Below are 18405 nucleotides of genomic sequence, written 5' to 3'. Positions count from 1 at the left end.
AGTATTTTGGCTGTATTTTATATGAATATTCAGTTGCAAATGAATGGCTGAAGACAAACCAGCTGAATGTATCATAATGCTCGCCTAAAAGCAAAGGAGACAGTATGTGGGTGGCTGTTGGTTGTCATCAAGTGTGTTTGTGTACAGCACCGTTAAATGATAATCTCATTAATGGCTGTCATAAAATAGTAAGATGTAACACATACAAATGCTCATCTCAGAGATATGTAACGCATTGTTTTTGCAGACTGAAGAGGCACACTTTTGAGGGGATATTGATAATGCTGGCAACACAGGAGTAAGATCAAAACAAGAGCAGGATGAATCTTGAAACGGGAGATGAAAGATTTATGTGGACCCTATCGATAGTCGGTCAGCCTGGTTGGCAGATTAATGCTGCAGTCTGCAGCGCTTTGGTCCACATCTCAAAGGATTTATTTCTCTGTTGATAGTACTGCTTTTCAGAATCTTACTTTACATTTAATTATCTTCTTAAGATGTTACGACTATGATTGGGCTGTTTCTTTCTTTCCTTCTTGTGTCCTGAGATTTTGAATAAAACAAGTTGTTGCATGTTTATCTTTATATTTAATTCCTCAATTGTGCAAATTGTACAAATCCTTAAAGCTATTCTATCTCAGTTTTCTTGAAATGGCTTTGGCCTCACACACTATTACAATAGTATGGTGAAAACTCCCATGCCTATCACGCCAACACACACACACATGTTCTCGCTAACAGTCCATCGGCCTGCCTGTGCCAGAGCCCGTCTTAATCAACGTCAGTTTTCCCTGAGCAAAAACCACAAAGAGGAAAAGGTGATATTGTTCAATTATGAATCCCACATATGTATAAGAGATGCACTCTCTTTTTCCTGTGTTTTTGGTCTTAGCAAAGCTCAGAAGGGGGTTAGGAAGGGGGGTCCTGTCAGGTTAGTGAAGTGGGTCCCTTCTTCTTGCTGTTTGAAATAAAGCTTGGCACAGTCCCAGATGTCAGCACCTATCGGTGGCAGGGCCTGCTGAAGCCTCTAATTGTGAATTGCAGGTGACTCCTAATGCCATCCTCCCATTGTGGAGCCTCTGCTGCTGCGTTTGCAGCTCAAGGGCACGCTTCGGTCAAGGAGAGTACACACGGGCGTGTCAGAGGGATGTGGGGGGATGAGCGGTAATGTTTCAGAGCCCACTAACATAGAGGCTGACACAGTCACCGGTTGACGGTTGAGACAGTGAGGAGTCGTTGCAGGCAGTTATATTGCTGGTTTAGTCTGCCACCATTACAGAGTGTTGTGAGAACAGGCTCTCATTGCAAAGATACTTCATAATATTCCTATTCCAAGAAAATAAAACCTTCTTATTTTCCCTATGTTGTGTGTTCAGTAAGACCTGTGAACCTCCACTCTTACAAGGCCAGTGGTTGCTTCCAAATCACCCAGGCAATTTATTTAAGTAAATGTCTGATCGATACAGGTCCCACTAACACACAGCATAAACAGGCCTATGCATTAGCCTGTGCATTAGTCCACTGATGACTGATGTGTCAGGGGCTTTTTGCTCGGCCTGTGTTTACCTCAACCAAACACCATTAATCAACCTTAGATGAATGTGCTTGGGAGCCTCTTGTTTTCATGTTGAAATGACAAAGAACTCTTTGATGCTTCACATTATTTCATAATGGTTGACTGCTTTGTTTTCTGCAACAACATTCTTATACACAGCCTTTCGCTTGTGATTTTTATCACATTGAATTAGCTATTAGCCACAACATGTCTTCCATGCCCGAAGCCGCAAATGTATTTAAGCATTACAGTCCAATTGGCTCTCAGACACAGTGTGGCCTTCACCAGGTCAGAGATCTCTGTGGTGCTACATTGGGCACCAGGGCATCAAAACATTAGGGCAACTCCACTGGGGCAAACCAGCACTGAGCCACACTGACAGCTCATGGCAGGCGATGCAGGTAATTAAGGCAGAGCTCTGCAGAGACTGCCTAGGGAGGGGAGAGTGGGGGCTGGGGGATTGCAAAAGAGGGAGAGATAGTGAGGGGTGGAGGACAGGACGGCCTCATGATGACAGTGAGTAAGCATCCAAACCCCCCTTCACCCCTTACAACCTCCACCCCTCCTGTCCTGCCCTAGGGGCTTACACAATCGGTAAAGAGAAGTGCAGCGCTGATCCGAGATGCACAGATCGGAGAACAGGGTCCCCTCACGCTCCCAAATCACCGGCTCCCATTTTGCCCTCATGAATAATGTTGAGCAGTGCGCTCAGTGCCATGCAGCCGCTATGTAAAACCAATGATACCCTCCTCTGATGTCAACTCTCTGGAGGACGACACGAGAGTCAGCGTGGAGTGGGTTGGTTGATGCATATGAACGCTCATTTACATGAGCGCCAACAGGAGAGGAGGGAGTTCCCACTAGTTTTGAAGACCTTAATCAGTTACATCATCAAGGTGGAAATGGACAAATACTGCAAATCTACTGAGAGAGAGAGAGAGAGAGAGAGAGAGAGAGAGAGAGAGAGAGAGAGAGAGAGAGAGAGAGATGGTTTAGGAGGGAAGAGGAGAAACTACTGTGAATGAACAAACTAGTTGCTGCTACTGAAGCTACTAAGCAAAAGAACATCAAGACAAAGGAGATAAAGAAGACAAACAAGCATAATGAGACATTCATAATGCTCCATTACCCTTCTTAAGTGGCACAGCATTGAAATACAGTGCTGTACTCTGACACATTACACTGCATGAGATTTTTTGTCCAAGGGATTGAAATCTTCTTAAATTAGGCTACTTTATGCCGAGGTAACAAACTATTCTTTCTCCTCAAGCAGGTTGAAAGCCATGCTAGCAGCTCTGATGATTACCATGTTGGTCTGTCAGTCGGTCCGTCCACCACGGAAATATCTCAACTATTGGATAGCTGTGATGGTGAACATGGTAACATGATACCTGCTAAACATCAGCATGTCAGCATTGTCATCGTGAGCATGTTAGCATGCTAATGTTAGCATTTAGCTCAAAGCACTATCGTCGTAGGCACAATAGTGCTTTGAGACAGCACTATCTTACAGCGTGCCAGAGCAGCTAGCATGGCGGAATATTACATTTATGTGTTTATTTATTTTCTTGTTTTATAACACAGCATTTGTGACTATTTGGAAGAGTTTGACACCTGCTCATCATGATAAACATTCACACACACTCCCACACCGATGACACACCCGTCACAGCTGTCAGGAGCAATTTGGGTGCAATATGGTGTAGGCTACAATATCATGCAATATCATACAATATCAATAACACTTCGACATGTAGGCTGCTCTACCTCCTGATTCACAGCCACCCATATACATTAACTCTTAATTAATAGATTTAATAAGCCTATTTCCGGTAAATGGTAAACTATTCCTTTAGCTTTGGCACAAGTGCTGAAGTATATTTTCAGTTAGAGGATCTTTAAGTTAGAGCTGTTAGTTATTTACTTTCCTGTCTGCACAGCTCTACAGTAACTGACTCAACTATGTAATATGTATGTATGTATGTAATATATCACAGCACATTATTCACTGTTCATGCTTTTAGAGAGTGGAAGAGAGACTTTATTTCTGTTTCAGTCAAATGTTCTTCCCACCGCTGCTTGCTATACTGTCAAGTGCAACTCTGACTGAGCTGATAGGCAGAGAGACGGAGAAGGGAGGTGGATCTCAGGTGAGCTGAGAGGGAGGACATTAAACTCAGCAGGGAGGGATGAACGACAAGATTAGCTGAAGGAGAAAGGCTGACAGCTTGAAGATCATCTACATATTATACACAGCACAGAAGCTGGTCTACAGCTAATTTCCCTTTTCATGACAACTGCACAGGGGTTGAAGCTTTATATAACTCACCCGTTTATATTATATTAGGGCTTAAAGTTATGCAGTTAGGCCTGAACGCATTGAGTAACATGTGGGTGCCTTCTCTGGTCGTTAGCCGCTAGCTGTCTGATATGCTGCGTCATCCGGGCCCGCCTTACCACCGACGGCCATTTTTGGATTAGCCAGAAGTTAGGTAGAGTCGCCACAGCCAAGATGGCGACAGCTAGAGCTGCCCACTTTGAGCTTCATAGCGGCTCTGCAGAAACCTATGGGTGACGTAACGGAGACTAATTCCATATTTTATACAGTCTATCAGTATTACCTGACACGGGTCATTTATGGTGTAATATCGTTGTATGAATCGGTAGGTCTAGGCACTTAAATGTAGGTACAGCATTAAAAGGGAGTAACAATTGTGAATTGCAGAGGAAAGAAGAAATAGGTTATACTGTAAGTATGTTGTAATTTCACAGTACTGGTAAACAGAGCTGAACAGTTGACAACAATGACATCCTGCAGTACCTCTTTAGTAGTTATGGTATAACGTGTCAGTATCAGTGGTGGTTACAGTGTAAATAAAGGTTGGGAGGATGAAAAAAAGTCAAAACCAGACAAGGTGCCAAACTGCTCATCATCTAATATAATGCAAATTCACACATTTTTGGGTTCAGTATCTTGACTAAGGACACTTCAACATTCGGACGGGAGAAGTTGGGGATCCAACCGCCGATCTTCCGATTATTGGACGACCTGCTCTACCTTCTGCAAACCCAATGTGACGGTGTAAGTAAAGACGAGGAAACAGTGGAAACTTCATAATCCAGCCCTTCATAATATATATAGATATATATTAGATGATATAATTGTTTGCAAAGCTGGACATTGTCTGTAGATGCATTCCACACTGGATGCTTACTCACTGTCATCATGAGGCACGCCTGTCCTCCACCCCTCCCCACCCCTCCATACTGGCAGTTGTTGCAGTTTTTCCGAAAGTCTCTTTCTGTGCCTCAAAAGGTATTACTCAACCAGAAGATGATACAGAAGATTAAACACTTTCAATAAAGGCACAGTAAAACATTTGGAGCATTTTGTTGTAGACATAATAGGATAGTCAATTCTTTAAAAAGTGTGTGTGTTGTCTCATCAGGTCAGTCCACAGGTCCTGTTGAAGATGATGGTCCAGCACAATGCCAAGGTATTTGTAATCTGTGACAGATTATATTGGCTCCCCATAGATAAAAGTTGAGTTAAAGGATTGTATCCTTCTAAAATTAGTGGACATTTATTTTCCTCTCAGGTGATGTATGGTTTAACTTCTCATACCAATTTAGGAAGTAGTCAAGAACTGCCTGCTCCTTCTACCCTTAATATTGGAGGTTCTCCAAGGAAGTATCCTCTGTGTACTCAATAAAGTAAAGTAAAGTGATGTACATATATCTGAGACCTGGGAACCTGGAGATTCATGTGAGATGCATGTGAGAAATGCATCCTTTACATCCACATTTACGCTTTGTCGGTGTAGTACCTCTCTTCAAGATCAATCTGACACAGTTTGGTATCGAGTCTACAGCAGTTGAGCAGTCTGCAGATATGTGACTGTGTAAGTATTCTCTGCTGTATTGGGTTTCAGAGGCTACTGGTTGTGTCATTGGGTAAAGTAAGTGTTTAAAATTATTCATTGTTCGTTTATGAATTTATGATAAACTTGCAGCAAATACACTTTGGCGATATGGCGGTAGGCAACCTGATTTAATGTAACGAACAGGAGCTTAAGCATTAACAGAAGTGTTTTTTGTTTTTGTAATTGTGTTTGTAACTATTTTGGAAAATAAAAACCGAAGGTCAGTTTGCAGCACACAGTGTATCTCACTGTACTGGGACAGTAATGGGAACACTTCAGAACTTGCCTGAGAATCCTCCAGTTTTTAGGATTTCTTCAGTAAGTAATTCAGTGATAGTTGTCTGTACATCCACTGGTGAACCGTATCCATGGCATCATTACACTTCCTGTTTTTTACACAAGTGACGACTTTAACATTTGACATTTTCCAAAATAATGAAATAATAATTGCTAAAAGAAAAAAAACATTTATATTGATGTTTAACATCAAATCATGTGCAAGTGTATTTGCTGCAAAGTTAGGCTATCGAGTGCAACACACAAAGAAGTCAGTAACTTCCTGGTCAAGCAAATCCAACACACTAAATATCTAAATCAAATTTGGTCCATGTTCCGTTTTTTCATTTGCTATGTTTTATATTTGCTACTTCAAAAGTACAAAATTATTTTTTTGTTTTGGATTCATAAACGAATAACAAATCGTTTTGGATTTCCAATTCAATAAGAAAAGATGTATCACCAAAGCTTTCTTCTAATGTGCACTTGTATGGAACAACTCTGTAATTCTTCATGACTAATATGTATTTCCTTAAAAAAAAAAATTTAACAAATAAATTTGACTTGATTCGAAACATGACTGAAGGCAAGTGGTGACTAAACATGTTGACATAAACTGAGAGCTAAAATGCAACATGGGCGATGAGCAAACCACAGGCCAAAAACGTGACTGTTAAACTGGAGTTCAGGCAGCACTAATATGTTGAGCCTGTCTGCTGCCGTTTAGTTTGACTTGTTTTTCACTGAAAAGTGTTTATTCAGCACGGAGGCCTTTCTACCAGATGTGTTCATCTGCAGTTTGGAGAGGAGTAGCTGGGAAACATAGTGAGCTAGTAGAACTGAAGAGGAATTTCTTGCATCTAATTAATTACGAAACAATTCAATGGCAATCATTTCTGTCCAATCATTGAAGCTGCACAATGAGGTTTGCCTGTGATGACCGACTTTATTATTATTATTATTATTATTATTATTATTATTATTATTATTATTATTATTATTATTATTATTATTATTATTATTATTATTATTGTTAGTTTTATTAAAAATAGTTTTGTGAATTAATATTAGTATTATCATTAGTGTGCCACTGTTATTATTACTATTACTATTACTATTATTATTATTATTATTATTATTATTATTATTATTATTAGTGTTGTTGTTGTTGTTGTTGTTGTTATCATACTATATAAATTACGTTCTCTGCCTTGTCATCCTCTTGTTGTTTTCGTATTTTGTTTTGCAATAAAAACAAAAAAAGCTGTACCTGTACTGTACTTTATGCAAGGCACCATCACAGATGCGAGGAAAACTCATCTTATATAACACACAGCCGACATCAGCTTCTTTGGGCCTTGTTTGAGGTTATGAACCAGTTATCCACACTGGAGAAGCAGTGAGATGCTGTATTGGTGTATACATAAACCACTTAGATGCAACAGAGAAGAAGGTGGTAGTGTCTAAATTATAATAATAATAATAATAATAATAATAATAATAATAATAATAATAATAATAATAATAATAATAATAATAATAATAATAATAATAATAATACATTAGATTTGTATAGCAAACTCAAAGAAACTTTCTAGAAATTCTCTCAATAATGAAACAAATGCAAGATAGAGGAAGTTATTACAAATGTATCATTTCTATGTTGCAGATTTGTGCATCCAGCTCCACTATCTGAAACGTGATGTCCATGCCAACATTAGCACTGAGTTGCACATTTTGGATGACACATTTGTGTATGTGTGTATTGCCCTTGTGTTAGCCTACTTACATTGATTTACAGGCCACATAGAGAAGAATATAGAATACATTTGCTTACATCTTAACCATAGTGGTGTTTTTTACGCATTGCATCATCAAGTAATTCCAAAAAAAGATATGCTTTAATCGCATGGAAATTGATGGATAGAAGATAGGTCTTTGCTCTGTAATATGCAGCATATTGCAGTGTTGTTTTGCATCATCAGGAGGTGTTGAAAATAAAAGCCATTTGCAGGAGAGAAACAAAGAGGCGAAAGAAGCAGTTGACAGTGGAGGGCAAATCAAAGTCCTGGGGTTAAATGGGATTGTGGGTCAGATGACTAGACATCGTTGCTTTTCCGCCCACAGCCATCCTCTTGTGCATCAGAACCCCCCACCCCCCACCCCAACACTCGCTCCCTCCATCCCTGCCTTCCCTCCCCTCGACAGCCCTCCATTTGCCTCAAAGGCGAGAGTATTTTATTTTCAGTAAAGGAAAGAGTGCTCTCTTATTGCTGCGATGCAAACACATAGCCAATCTATTACATATGTGAATATGTTTATTAGAAATCAAAGTCAATTTACCTTCGATTCAGAAGCATAACAAGACTGAAATCACAGAATAGTCGTACTAAAAATACACCTTGTGATGCCAGAATGACATTGAATCCTATAATGGGCTCACAATATAGGCCCTCATTATTTAGTCCTACAGGAGCCTGCATATACAGCACTATTATAAATCACCCTGATGGATACACGGTTAATTGAGAGTAACACAGACAGGCAATGGTGAGAAAATGGCAGCACTCTGCATTAGAGCTGCACTCAATCTACACACAGCAGAGAGCAATCCTTAATTAATCATCATGTTTTCTATGATTATTAGACCACGGTACATCAAAAACAGTGTTTTATTCTGGTCATAACGTAGCCTTACATACATCTCTCCCTGTCCTACCTGGATCGTGTGTATCAGACAGCCTGCCTGGTGCAGGGGGCTCTGCAAACACTGCCAGCCAGCAAAATACACATCAACGTATTCAGAGCGTTTAGTGCCTGGGATTAATCAAATTATAATTTAATCATCTGATCAAACAGCAATTAGCATAATCACTTCTGGGGAAGGCCTGATAGAGTGGAGATTGGAGCGGAATGGAGCTGGGGGCTAGCAACACTTTAATGAAACATTTGCCATAATGTTTGAAAATGTTACACATTTCAGGCTACAGGAACAGAGCTGGATTTTGAATGCTAATCAGCACAGTTTGGTTATGCCTAATGGATACGTCCAGCAGTCTGTCACAGGGGAAGAAATTGTCAGAAATTGCCATAATGTCTTATTGGTAAGGTTTTTTATAGTTTAATATTCTATTTTTCTTTATAAAAAAAGAAAGAAACTGTTATTTTTTACTGTATAAGATTATTATCTTTTTTTATATTCCCGTTTTCTCTGTTCCATCCAATGACTCCACACCCTGCTGTGCAGAGCACCATGTTAGGCCCACGTGTATTGTAACCCATGTGTTGTTACTGTAGCAGTCCCGGGTCACCCTATACCTGTTGTGTTACAAAGACTGACCACTTGACAGTCACACGTTCAAAATGTACTTTTATTAATTACATTGTAAATATCTTGACTGGCATGTCATGCTTGTTTGCTATCAACAAACGTTTGTTGGTGAAATATCTTTGTAAGTAATCATTTATCAGTTTACCTTCCTCAGAAAACAAAGGGACTGAGACCTCACATCTGGCCTCTAACAAATCACACAACATGTATGTATGTCTGAATTACAAGGTCAGAGTATTATGAAGAAGGAATACAGAGAAGTACTAGCTGGGTCACTATTATAGAGTCACGGTAAAGACTTTTTTTTATTTTCTTTGTTTCATGTTCGACTCTAAAGAGGTTAATAATGTATTTTGTACATCTCAGAGGGATTTATAATGTCAGCATTTTCACAAGGACACCAGACCCTCTGGTAACGGCTACAACTTCTGGAACTCAGTAAGAATTTGTCACTTTTGCCTCACCACAAAGATTACATAAAGTCAGAGACACTGTACACACAGGAGTCTATACCGAGAGCGACATGAAGACAGCCCTACACCCAGTGACCAACCTTTTCTCCAAAGAATAACATTCATAATGCAACTAGTATTTTGCATTACAAAAATACATTTTGGGAGATAAAGCAACACCATCTGATTAACGAATGACTCAAATATTCCCATTGAACATAGTAAAATGTCCACGAGCAGAGTATGTTTCAAATATCTTCAAGGTAAAAGCAATCAAGATGCATAAAAGAGTCAAAATCAACATCGAAAGCACTAGCACTTTATGAAAGTCCCCCTGCTTCTGACTAAATGCTCCAGCAAACATAAATTATTATTGCAAATCGGAGGTGTATGAACATAATGCATAATGTATAGATACAACTTTAGAGAAGGCCCCTGATACTTTCTCCTACATGTATTGCCTCTGGCTTTTAATATCTTCAGAGCAGATCTCTGTTCTAACTTCTGTGAACACAACAAAGCTCTTTGCATGTCCGTCTTTATTATGACTGCATTTCTCAGGATCTCCGGAGGGGCCACGACTGCAACAGGGTCTTTAATGACAAAGGCTGTACAGCAGACATAACATGAGCTCAGCCTAAAATACACCTCACAGAGGCCCCTCTGCTTTGGAATATTTACACTGGGTCAAATTAGCTGATCTCACTAAAGTGTAGTAATGTGTCATTCAATTACTGCTTCATTTAAATAGAATAGATCAAATAAACCACAACCAATATTCTGTCCGAGTGTGCTTTCTGGCTTTGTATGCAAACACAGTCACAGTTGACGAGTTATGAACAAATTAAAGACATGTGACCTGGCAGATTTACTGAATATGAACACCAGATGTTGGTGTTCATTTGATCTATAAAACATTCACAAGCTTCTCTTAATAGCTGTTGTAGCAGAGCCACTTTCTACACCATTTGCCAGGACCTTATTCATTTCAATTTTATATTTTATATTTATATATATTATATTATATTTATATTTTATAAATCATCACACTGTTCTCATGTCAGGATTGTTTTAACATTATTTAACCAAAAACATACAATCAATTATAAAAGTAGACGCAATAGGTAAGGTGAGCTATAACTGGAGAACATGACAAAGAAAAGCCTCGTCTTCTTCCTGCTGGATGTATATTAAAGATTGTGGAGTCTTAATCAGTGTCCAATAATATAACTGTCTGATGTATTGGAAAGTGTCCACCATAGCGCTGTTTCTACAAAGTAAAGCGGCTGATTTGATGATTCTTTGAGCTTTAGATACCACATAACACAAGCTCACTGTGTGTCCCTCGTCCCCCACTCTTCCTCCTCTTTTTCTGCCTCACTACACACTATCATCTCCTTAAGCATTCTGGTCTGGGTTAAATGAAACCTTTAACAGTTCAATGTGCACCCATTAACATATGCTTGAGTCTACTCTTGTCTGAACAGCCAAGCTAAGGCACAAGCACACACAGTGGAGCGCAAATATCTCGACCCGATGCCCCTGACAAATCCTGGTGTGATTAGTGATGCCGTGAAAACAGCATGCCACTAATACCTTGTAGCCTTAAGCATAATATGAATTAATAATAAAGATAATACAAAATCTAAACTTGATTTGAATACCTTTAAGTGACTGGATGTATAAAGTCAATAATCAAAGCTCTGACCTAAATAAAAAATTTGGATTACATGTTAGTGAATGAATCTATTTTTGAAATAATTTTAAATAGTATAAACTGATTTAAAACTTTGAAAATTCTTTAGATAAATGTAACATTTCATTTTGTGTTGTTTTGTGTTACTACACTTTATTATAGTAACGAAATAATTGCCTGTGGTAAATGGCAATTATCATAACATAATGTAGCCTAATGCTAAAAATGTGGGTTAAATAAATGTAGGAATATTCTACCCTTATAATAAAATGATTGCGTGATAAACACACAAGCATCAGTAAATACAATCGCTCTGGTCAGAACTAAAACAAGACACGACTATTACTTAATAAGAAGAATCACAGCATTTCCAGTGGCCTACATTGTGTTGACTGGTGTGCTGATATGAATGTGCGTCTGAGGAGCTCAGTTGTTGTTTGCTGATGTGTGCTGCCGTGACTGTGTCAACCCGTCCTGCCTCTCTATATGAAGTGACAGATGTATACCAAAGGACACCAGTCTGCACAGACCTAGTTTCCCACTGGCCTTAATGCGACCTCTAAGCAATACTGTTTCACTGGGCATAATTAGCCAAAACAATAAATTAAAGACTGGACAAATGTTTCACTTGTAGCATCAAAAAAGATTGTGGATTGTGGGGGAAAAGCAGTACTGTGTCTTGATAACATTTCTACGAAAGTTTGAGAAAGAATATGCTCTAAAGATGTCCCTGTCTCCTATAAATTACAATTAAACTGTAAAGGCTAACGCTAAAGTTGCTAGGCCAATGGAATAATCTGGCATTAATCATCTATTCTCTTTTTTGAGATGTCTTTTTACGCATGACTAATAATAACAATAATCAAAAAATAACTTTTTGGTTTGGTCTGAATGTTTAGGCTGAGTAGCAAAAGCACTGACGTTAGAGAAAGGTTGTGGATTTTGTTGAGTTTTAACAAAGTAAACTTTGTGCTCAAATTAAATTCAGTGCATTCATATAGCAGCAAACAAGTATTTGCTCTGTAAAGATATAGTGGAGTTATGTGTACCTGAGCAGAGAATACAACCTCTCTCTCTCTGTGTGTGTTGTATTCCAAGCTTTTCTGTGCTTTGTTGAGTCCTGTGTGTGCCCCACCTGCTAGCTAGTTTCTCTGTGCCGGTCCGAACACGTGTGCACGTACAGTCTGTGGTGCACACTGGCTAGCTAATATCCGCCGCTCTGCACTGCGGTCAAACAGTGGTTACCGCTGACCACGGTAGCGTAAAGCCCACCCTCCCCCTTCCCCTTCCCCTTCCCCCTCAGTTTCACACTGTTAGCTCCGTCAGCACCGTTGCTGGTGTTTGCATCGTTCTTGCTGTTAGCAATGTTAGCTGCTAGCCACCAGCACAGCTGTCGCCATGTTGAGAGCCGTGTGGAGGCAATCCCTCTGCTCTGAATTATCAATTGAGAACTTTTAAATCCACTTTTTTCCACCATCTTTCTAGACCCAGTAAACTACAGACAGATTTAAATCAATCAGTTGCTACTAATTGTTCCAAACATACAGACCATTGAATGACGTCTATATGTGATATCTTCATTACAAACTCACCTCTTGTCTCTGCGCTCCATTGATTATAATCTCCGTTCTTATCAGGGTCAATGTCGTGCCTTGGTTACTCGTGATAAAAATGAATTCTAACTGCTAATGACAGGCATTCAAATGCTCCACTGTTTTGTAGAATTGTTGTTCGAGATGAAGGAGCGAGGAGACATTCTGTGTTTCATTTGTTGCTATGATGATCTGAACCGGGAAGAAACTAAATTCTGCTCCGACAATAATCATGTTTGAAGTCTGGATCAAATCATACTGAAAATGCTTATGTTTTAATAAGTGGAGGTACCTTTTCTCCAGCAGCCCCTCATCATCCTAAACTGAAAGCTAAAAATACACACGCACAGAGTGATACTAAGAGCCAATTGAGGAGCTTCGCTGTATATTTACACAGCTTATTAGCGTCCAATTGAGCATGTGTCAGATTCCCCCCCTGGCGTAGCAGAGCAAAAACAACATTATGCCATTTCCCCAATTTTATCTCTTCATAACTGGAATATGTTGTTCCCATTCCATTTAGGTTTTAATAGACACTTCTGCAAGAGCACTTTAAGAGCTCAAGCACCACTGAAGTTAACTCCACAGCAGATTTGACTCTTTACAGCGGTGAATTGTTTATATCTACTGTAGATGAGTTGGCAAATGTGTTCCCAAATTGGCAAATGGCAATTTAGTGCAAAATTGATTTTGTATAGTTTCAAAAATGACCACTGCAAAGCTAGAGCTGTGGTTATAATCTTCAAAAGGGAATATGAATATCTACATAAACAGCCATAAAAGGATAACCTAAACAGATCAAATGTTGAAATGAAATAATACGCCAATAACTATTATAATAAGGAAAGAGTGACAGGCTGAAATCTATCAGGAAGTCAGGGTCACCTGAGCAGAGTGCAGTGTTGCTCTAGCCCAAAGCCCACACTGCAGCAACACTCATTACCCAGGTCTCCATAGAGACAACCTCAGCAGCCCGTACTGGACCGGAGCCCTAAAAGCCCTGATTTCAGGAAGCTACATCTCTCTGTCCAGAAGAGGTGCAAAATGTACGACTGTGATGCAACTGCTCATTAAGACTAATCTTTGCAGGTCTGTACGGGGAAAACAAATGTGCAGCAGAGAGAAAACCGTCTAAGATCAACAATCCCTGCGCCTACAGTCAATTTAGCATGGTAGAGAAAGAAGAAAATTACAAAGAGAGGATTGTCATAGGCTAATGCACTCTGGGTAATTCTAATTGCTGCCACAAAAACAACATTTGAATCTCTGAATCAATAGATAAGGTCAGAGTAAAAAGAGCCGAGTCTGTCGATATGAATGGCACTGCATCAGCAGCGACCACAAACGTAGCATTCATCACAATTACAAGTGCCGTTGTTGCCATTCAAAGTTTCCATGTAGATGTCTATAGCAGCAGCCATTTTGCAACGCTGTTGCCTCGACCAAAGAGACTGAAAAAGCCATTCAAAAGCAAAGCAATAGATCGGGCTGAGCAAACAGATTTCATCACAGCATTTAGTCAGATTTGAAATGGACATCACAGTCCTCTGTTTCTTGAAATGGTCTCGCCTCACTTGCAGAAAGGGGTCTTTGGTACACTACCGTCACTGCTTTAACTCCATTCTCTCCTATAAATAACCACTGCCTTCATTGAACCCTTCAGCATGGCCACAAAATGGTTTTCCTGTCATCTTAGCTTGACGCATCGCCCTCTACTCTCAGTTTACATTGTGTCCACTTTAGATATTTTTTAACCCCTTTCGCTTCGTCTACCTTTCAAAAGAGCTTCTAAATACACCAATTTTCTTTCGAGCTGATTTCTGCCCCCCAACACACGCACATCCCACCCCCCCTACCCCATAGCCCCTTGTCCTCCTCATTGCCCCCCCCCCTTCCTCACACACCCTTCTTGTATTCGTTGTAAAAAAAATCAGTCACCTTTCAAACCTATCTTTTGAGGATTTCACTGTGCACAAAATAGGATCTGGATGCATTTTGCGAGATGTGCACTTGGACAAGGGTGATGAGGACTTGTCTCTTTTTTTCCCCAATCCAAAATGACTCCATGTCTTTGCTTCTAATATGGCGGGTGCAATGCCAGAAAAAAAGCACAGCCAACCTATTTAATCCTTTTTCTAGAAGATACCCGACAGATCTAACAGAAAACATGCAAACATGCAATCATATGTGCAACTTATTCAATACTTTAAATTATAAAAACATGCACTATATATATTATAGCATGCAAGTAAATAAACTAAAAAAATGTATTAACATAATTCTTGGTTTAGGAGTAGATTTCGGAATTGAAATGTAATTTTAATGTCCATAGTGCAATTATTTCAGTTTCATTGAGTGAATAATTGTTCTGTTTGAATGTAATATACAGGCAGGTTTGAGATTTAAACAAACAAATGGTGAATACACCAGGTGTACATGCAAATATGTTACAACTAAATTATTCACTAAAGGATCATTTTTAATAAGCCAAATATGTGAAACAGTGAAAGATGAACTGTTAATATGCACATTAAGCATCTAAAAATGAAGTAGGAAATGCACCCAGACTGAGGCCCAATGCAGTTTGATTAGAAACAATAAATATTGCTGAATGGTACAAACTGAGAATGAAACAAAATAATTATGAGGTTTCATTTAAGGTCTTCGAAATTGCACAAAAAAAATATTGCACAAAAACTACCATAACAACACATTAAAAATGTCTTGTTCCTCATGCAGTGCAGGCTGCACCTATCACTCAACCTACATTTCTCCTCTCCCTGTGTGTGTGTGTGTGTGTGTGTGTGTGTGTGTGTGTGTGTGTGTGTGTGTGTGTGTGTGTGTGTGTGTGTGTGTGTGTGTGTGTGTGTGTGTGTGTGTGTGTGTGTGTGTGTGTGTGTGTGTATATATATATCTCCCTCTCTCTATTTGATAAAAGGCTAATCCTAAATGTTGAAACGGCATGAGTGATTATACGTCCACAACCTTCATGTATATAAAGGTTAATGTGTATAGAACTAAAGACCCTCTGTCTGTGTCAGGACATAGCAACAGTCTGTTCTCCCGTTCAATTTTCTAGGACAGAAAAAAATCTATATCTTCAATGTGAATATGCTTACAGGCTATTTGTGATAATATTTCAACCCTCTGTCCGGTGGGATAATTAACATGCACCTGAAGTTTAACATGCACAAATGCATCACCTACCATTCAAGATGCACTGGGAAAAGATAAGAGCCAATATCCACATGCCCCGCTCCGTTCAATATCCAAGCTTATGCTTTTTCTTCTTCTCTCCCCGCACTCTTTCTTCTTGTTATTTCTTCCTTTTATTTCTTCAACAAGTCAGTTGCAATGAAAGAAAGAGGAGCTTGCAAATCTCTCTCTCTCTTCCTCCCTCTCTCTCTCGCTCTCTCTCTCTTCCTCCCTCTCTCTCTCTCGCGCTCTCTCTCTCTCTCTCTCTCTCTCTCTCTCTCTCTCTCTCTCTCTCTCTCTCTCTCTCAATCCTTCACGTTGGGAAGAAGAGGAAGAGGAGGAGGTTTGAGCTTCTTCCTGCTGATTGTCTTCTGTTATGGCGGTAGACAGTGTATAGTCCACAACTGTGCGTCTTTGTTTTCTTTAGACTGACCACACCGCACCGCACCGCGCCGGGCCTCAGTGCAGCCGTCCCCCCGTGTCGGAGCGCAGCTCTGCGTGGAACATGAGGGAGCTCGGCTCGGTGCGCTCCGGTCCAGGTGAGCTGTGCCGCTGCTGCTGCTGCTGCTGAGTCAGAGGCTGGAGAACCATAGGACAGACTGCCTATGCGCACAGCTAACTCCACGGTCAAACAATTAAACGAACAAACCAAAAAAACAAAAAGGAACAAAAATCGGAATAAAGAAAATAATCAATAAATATTAATGAAATAAATAAAATTGAAGTCTATGTACTGGAAACAGCCAAACACGTCATCTCAGGTATATGGGGGAAGAAATGCGTAAAAGTTGGATTTTCTTTCGAGTTGATTGTTAGCTGCGCTGAAAACTCATTCTCTCTTCGCCGCCTCTCTCCGTCCGGCGAGCAACAAGCACAAGCATCTTCCCCCCGCAGCCGTACACACAATCTGCGCACATTGGTCCATGCGCTTAAAAGCTGCCCTGCCTCAGAGCACTGTGGAATAAACCCTCGCCTCCTACACCGCAGCCGATTCTCTCCCTCTCCATTGCCTTAAAGGTGCAGGGGTGATGGGGCGCACAGCTGAGCCTATGAAGTGCGTTCAAAAAACTCTCTTTTGTTTCAGCAAAGAGGTGGAGGATCAAGGTGTCCCACTCAGACAGGGAAAACTGAACATTAACATAAGCAAGAGAGAATTAGCCCATGCTGGACATCCTTCTACGGTTTGCTGGTACTGCTGTAGTGTAGCAAGCTGGAGGATGGATGCTGATGCGGGGAGGGATGGAGGGAGTGATGTAGGCTACACCTGACTGGATACAGTGTAAGCATTTGGTGAGAGAAATACATGCTAAATTATCTTAATTGGAGGAGTTCAGATCTTGTCTGTTAATGTGTTTTCTGGATAATTTATGAGACCTGGGGGCATTTTGGGGATCCTGTCAGCCTAACCCCTGCATTCTTTAATTGACCATGACAACTATAAGCAGCGACCCCCCCAATGCACCAGGGGGCATCAAACAGCGGCCATGTCAGACATCCACAGCCTCCTGCATGAGTCCACCTCCATTCAAGTCACACAGTAGGAGGCTGTGGATTAATATGTGAAAACCAAACTATAAGGTGTGACAACATATTAATACAGATCAATGAACTGAACATAAACACTATAAATGTTTCCTTTTGAATCTTCAGCGAACACACATCCATGTTTTGTTTTTCAGGCACAGTGTTGTGATAAGAAAGTCACATTTGCATTATATGTTGAATTTGAAATGCAGTGACATCCGCTGCCATGTGACTGTTTGAATCTAGCGTGGCCCATTTATGTTCAAATGCTGCAGCAGGCGAGCCAGGCTTTACGCCCAGATACACTGTCTGTCTCTTAGACTTAGCGTCCACATCAGACCTGCACATGAACATGCTCTGCACCAGGAATACAGGACCTGTCACCGCCTGTCTGGCCCCTGCATGCACTTCCAGGAAGGCGTCCTCAAAATAAAACAGATCATTAGCACTGATCCCGATCATCCCAACCAAGAGGGCAGGGAGGAGAACATGCGCTATTCCTCACACATTACATTTTTTTTTTTGTTTGTGTTGAATTTGCCTAATCCCCCTCGCTGCAGGGAGGGGGTGTGTTGTTCTTCCAGTTCTGCTTCTGTGTTTATTGTGTTTTCCTCTGCCTCTGTACAGCACTGGTCTGCAGCCTGGCACTCTCAACACCTCACTAACCTTTTCAAAGTGTTATTAGAAACCATTCTGTACACATGTAGCTCCTGTTGCAGGAAGCTATAGTACCTACTTAAACTGTCTGCAAAATAGAGGGAAGTCATTGTATAAACTGGCTTACACAATGACACCTTTTATAGCTAACTGCATACTTTGGTGTTTTATATGTGTTATGTCTGTGATATGCTTTTAGATGAC

The 18405-nt window shown here is 40.3% G+C and overlaps 1 protein-coding gene across 4 annotated transcripts in view; it reads right to left on the bottom strand.

Moving 5' to 3' along the window:
* The window catches only part of dscama (Down syndrome cell adhesion molecule a), a 91543-nt gene extending 75318 nt beyond the window's left edge, over window positions 1–16225 (bottom strand). For all 4 annotated transcript variants that reach the window (XM_029448306.1, XM_029448309.1, XM_029448308.1 and 1 more), the window contains exon 1: window positions 16033–16225. In XM_029448306.1, the coding sequence (XP_029304166.1) occupies window positions 16033–16075 (43 nt within the window). In that variant the 5' untranslated portion in view covers window positions 16076–16225. The remainder of the gene's footprint in view (window positions 1–16032) is intronic.
* Between the last annotated feature and the right edge of the window lie 2180 nt (window positions 16226–18405).

The sequence above is a fragment of the Cottoperca gobio genome, chromosome 14 (genome assembly GCF_900634415.1).
Source record: "Cottoperca gobio chromosome 14, fCotGob3.1, whole genome shotgun sequence".
Lineage (NCBI taxonomy): Eukaryota > Metazoa > Chordata > Actinopteri > Perciformes > Bovichtidae > Cottoperca > Cottoperca gobio.
The sequence above is the reverse complement of the archived record's forward strand: the minus strand, read 5'-3'. Positions and strand labels throughout refer to the sequence as shown.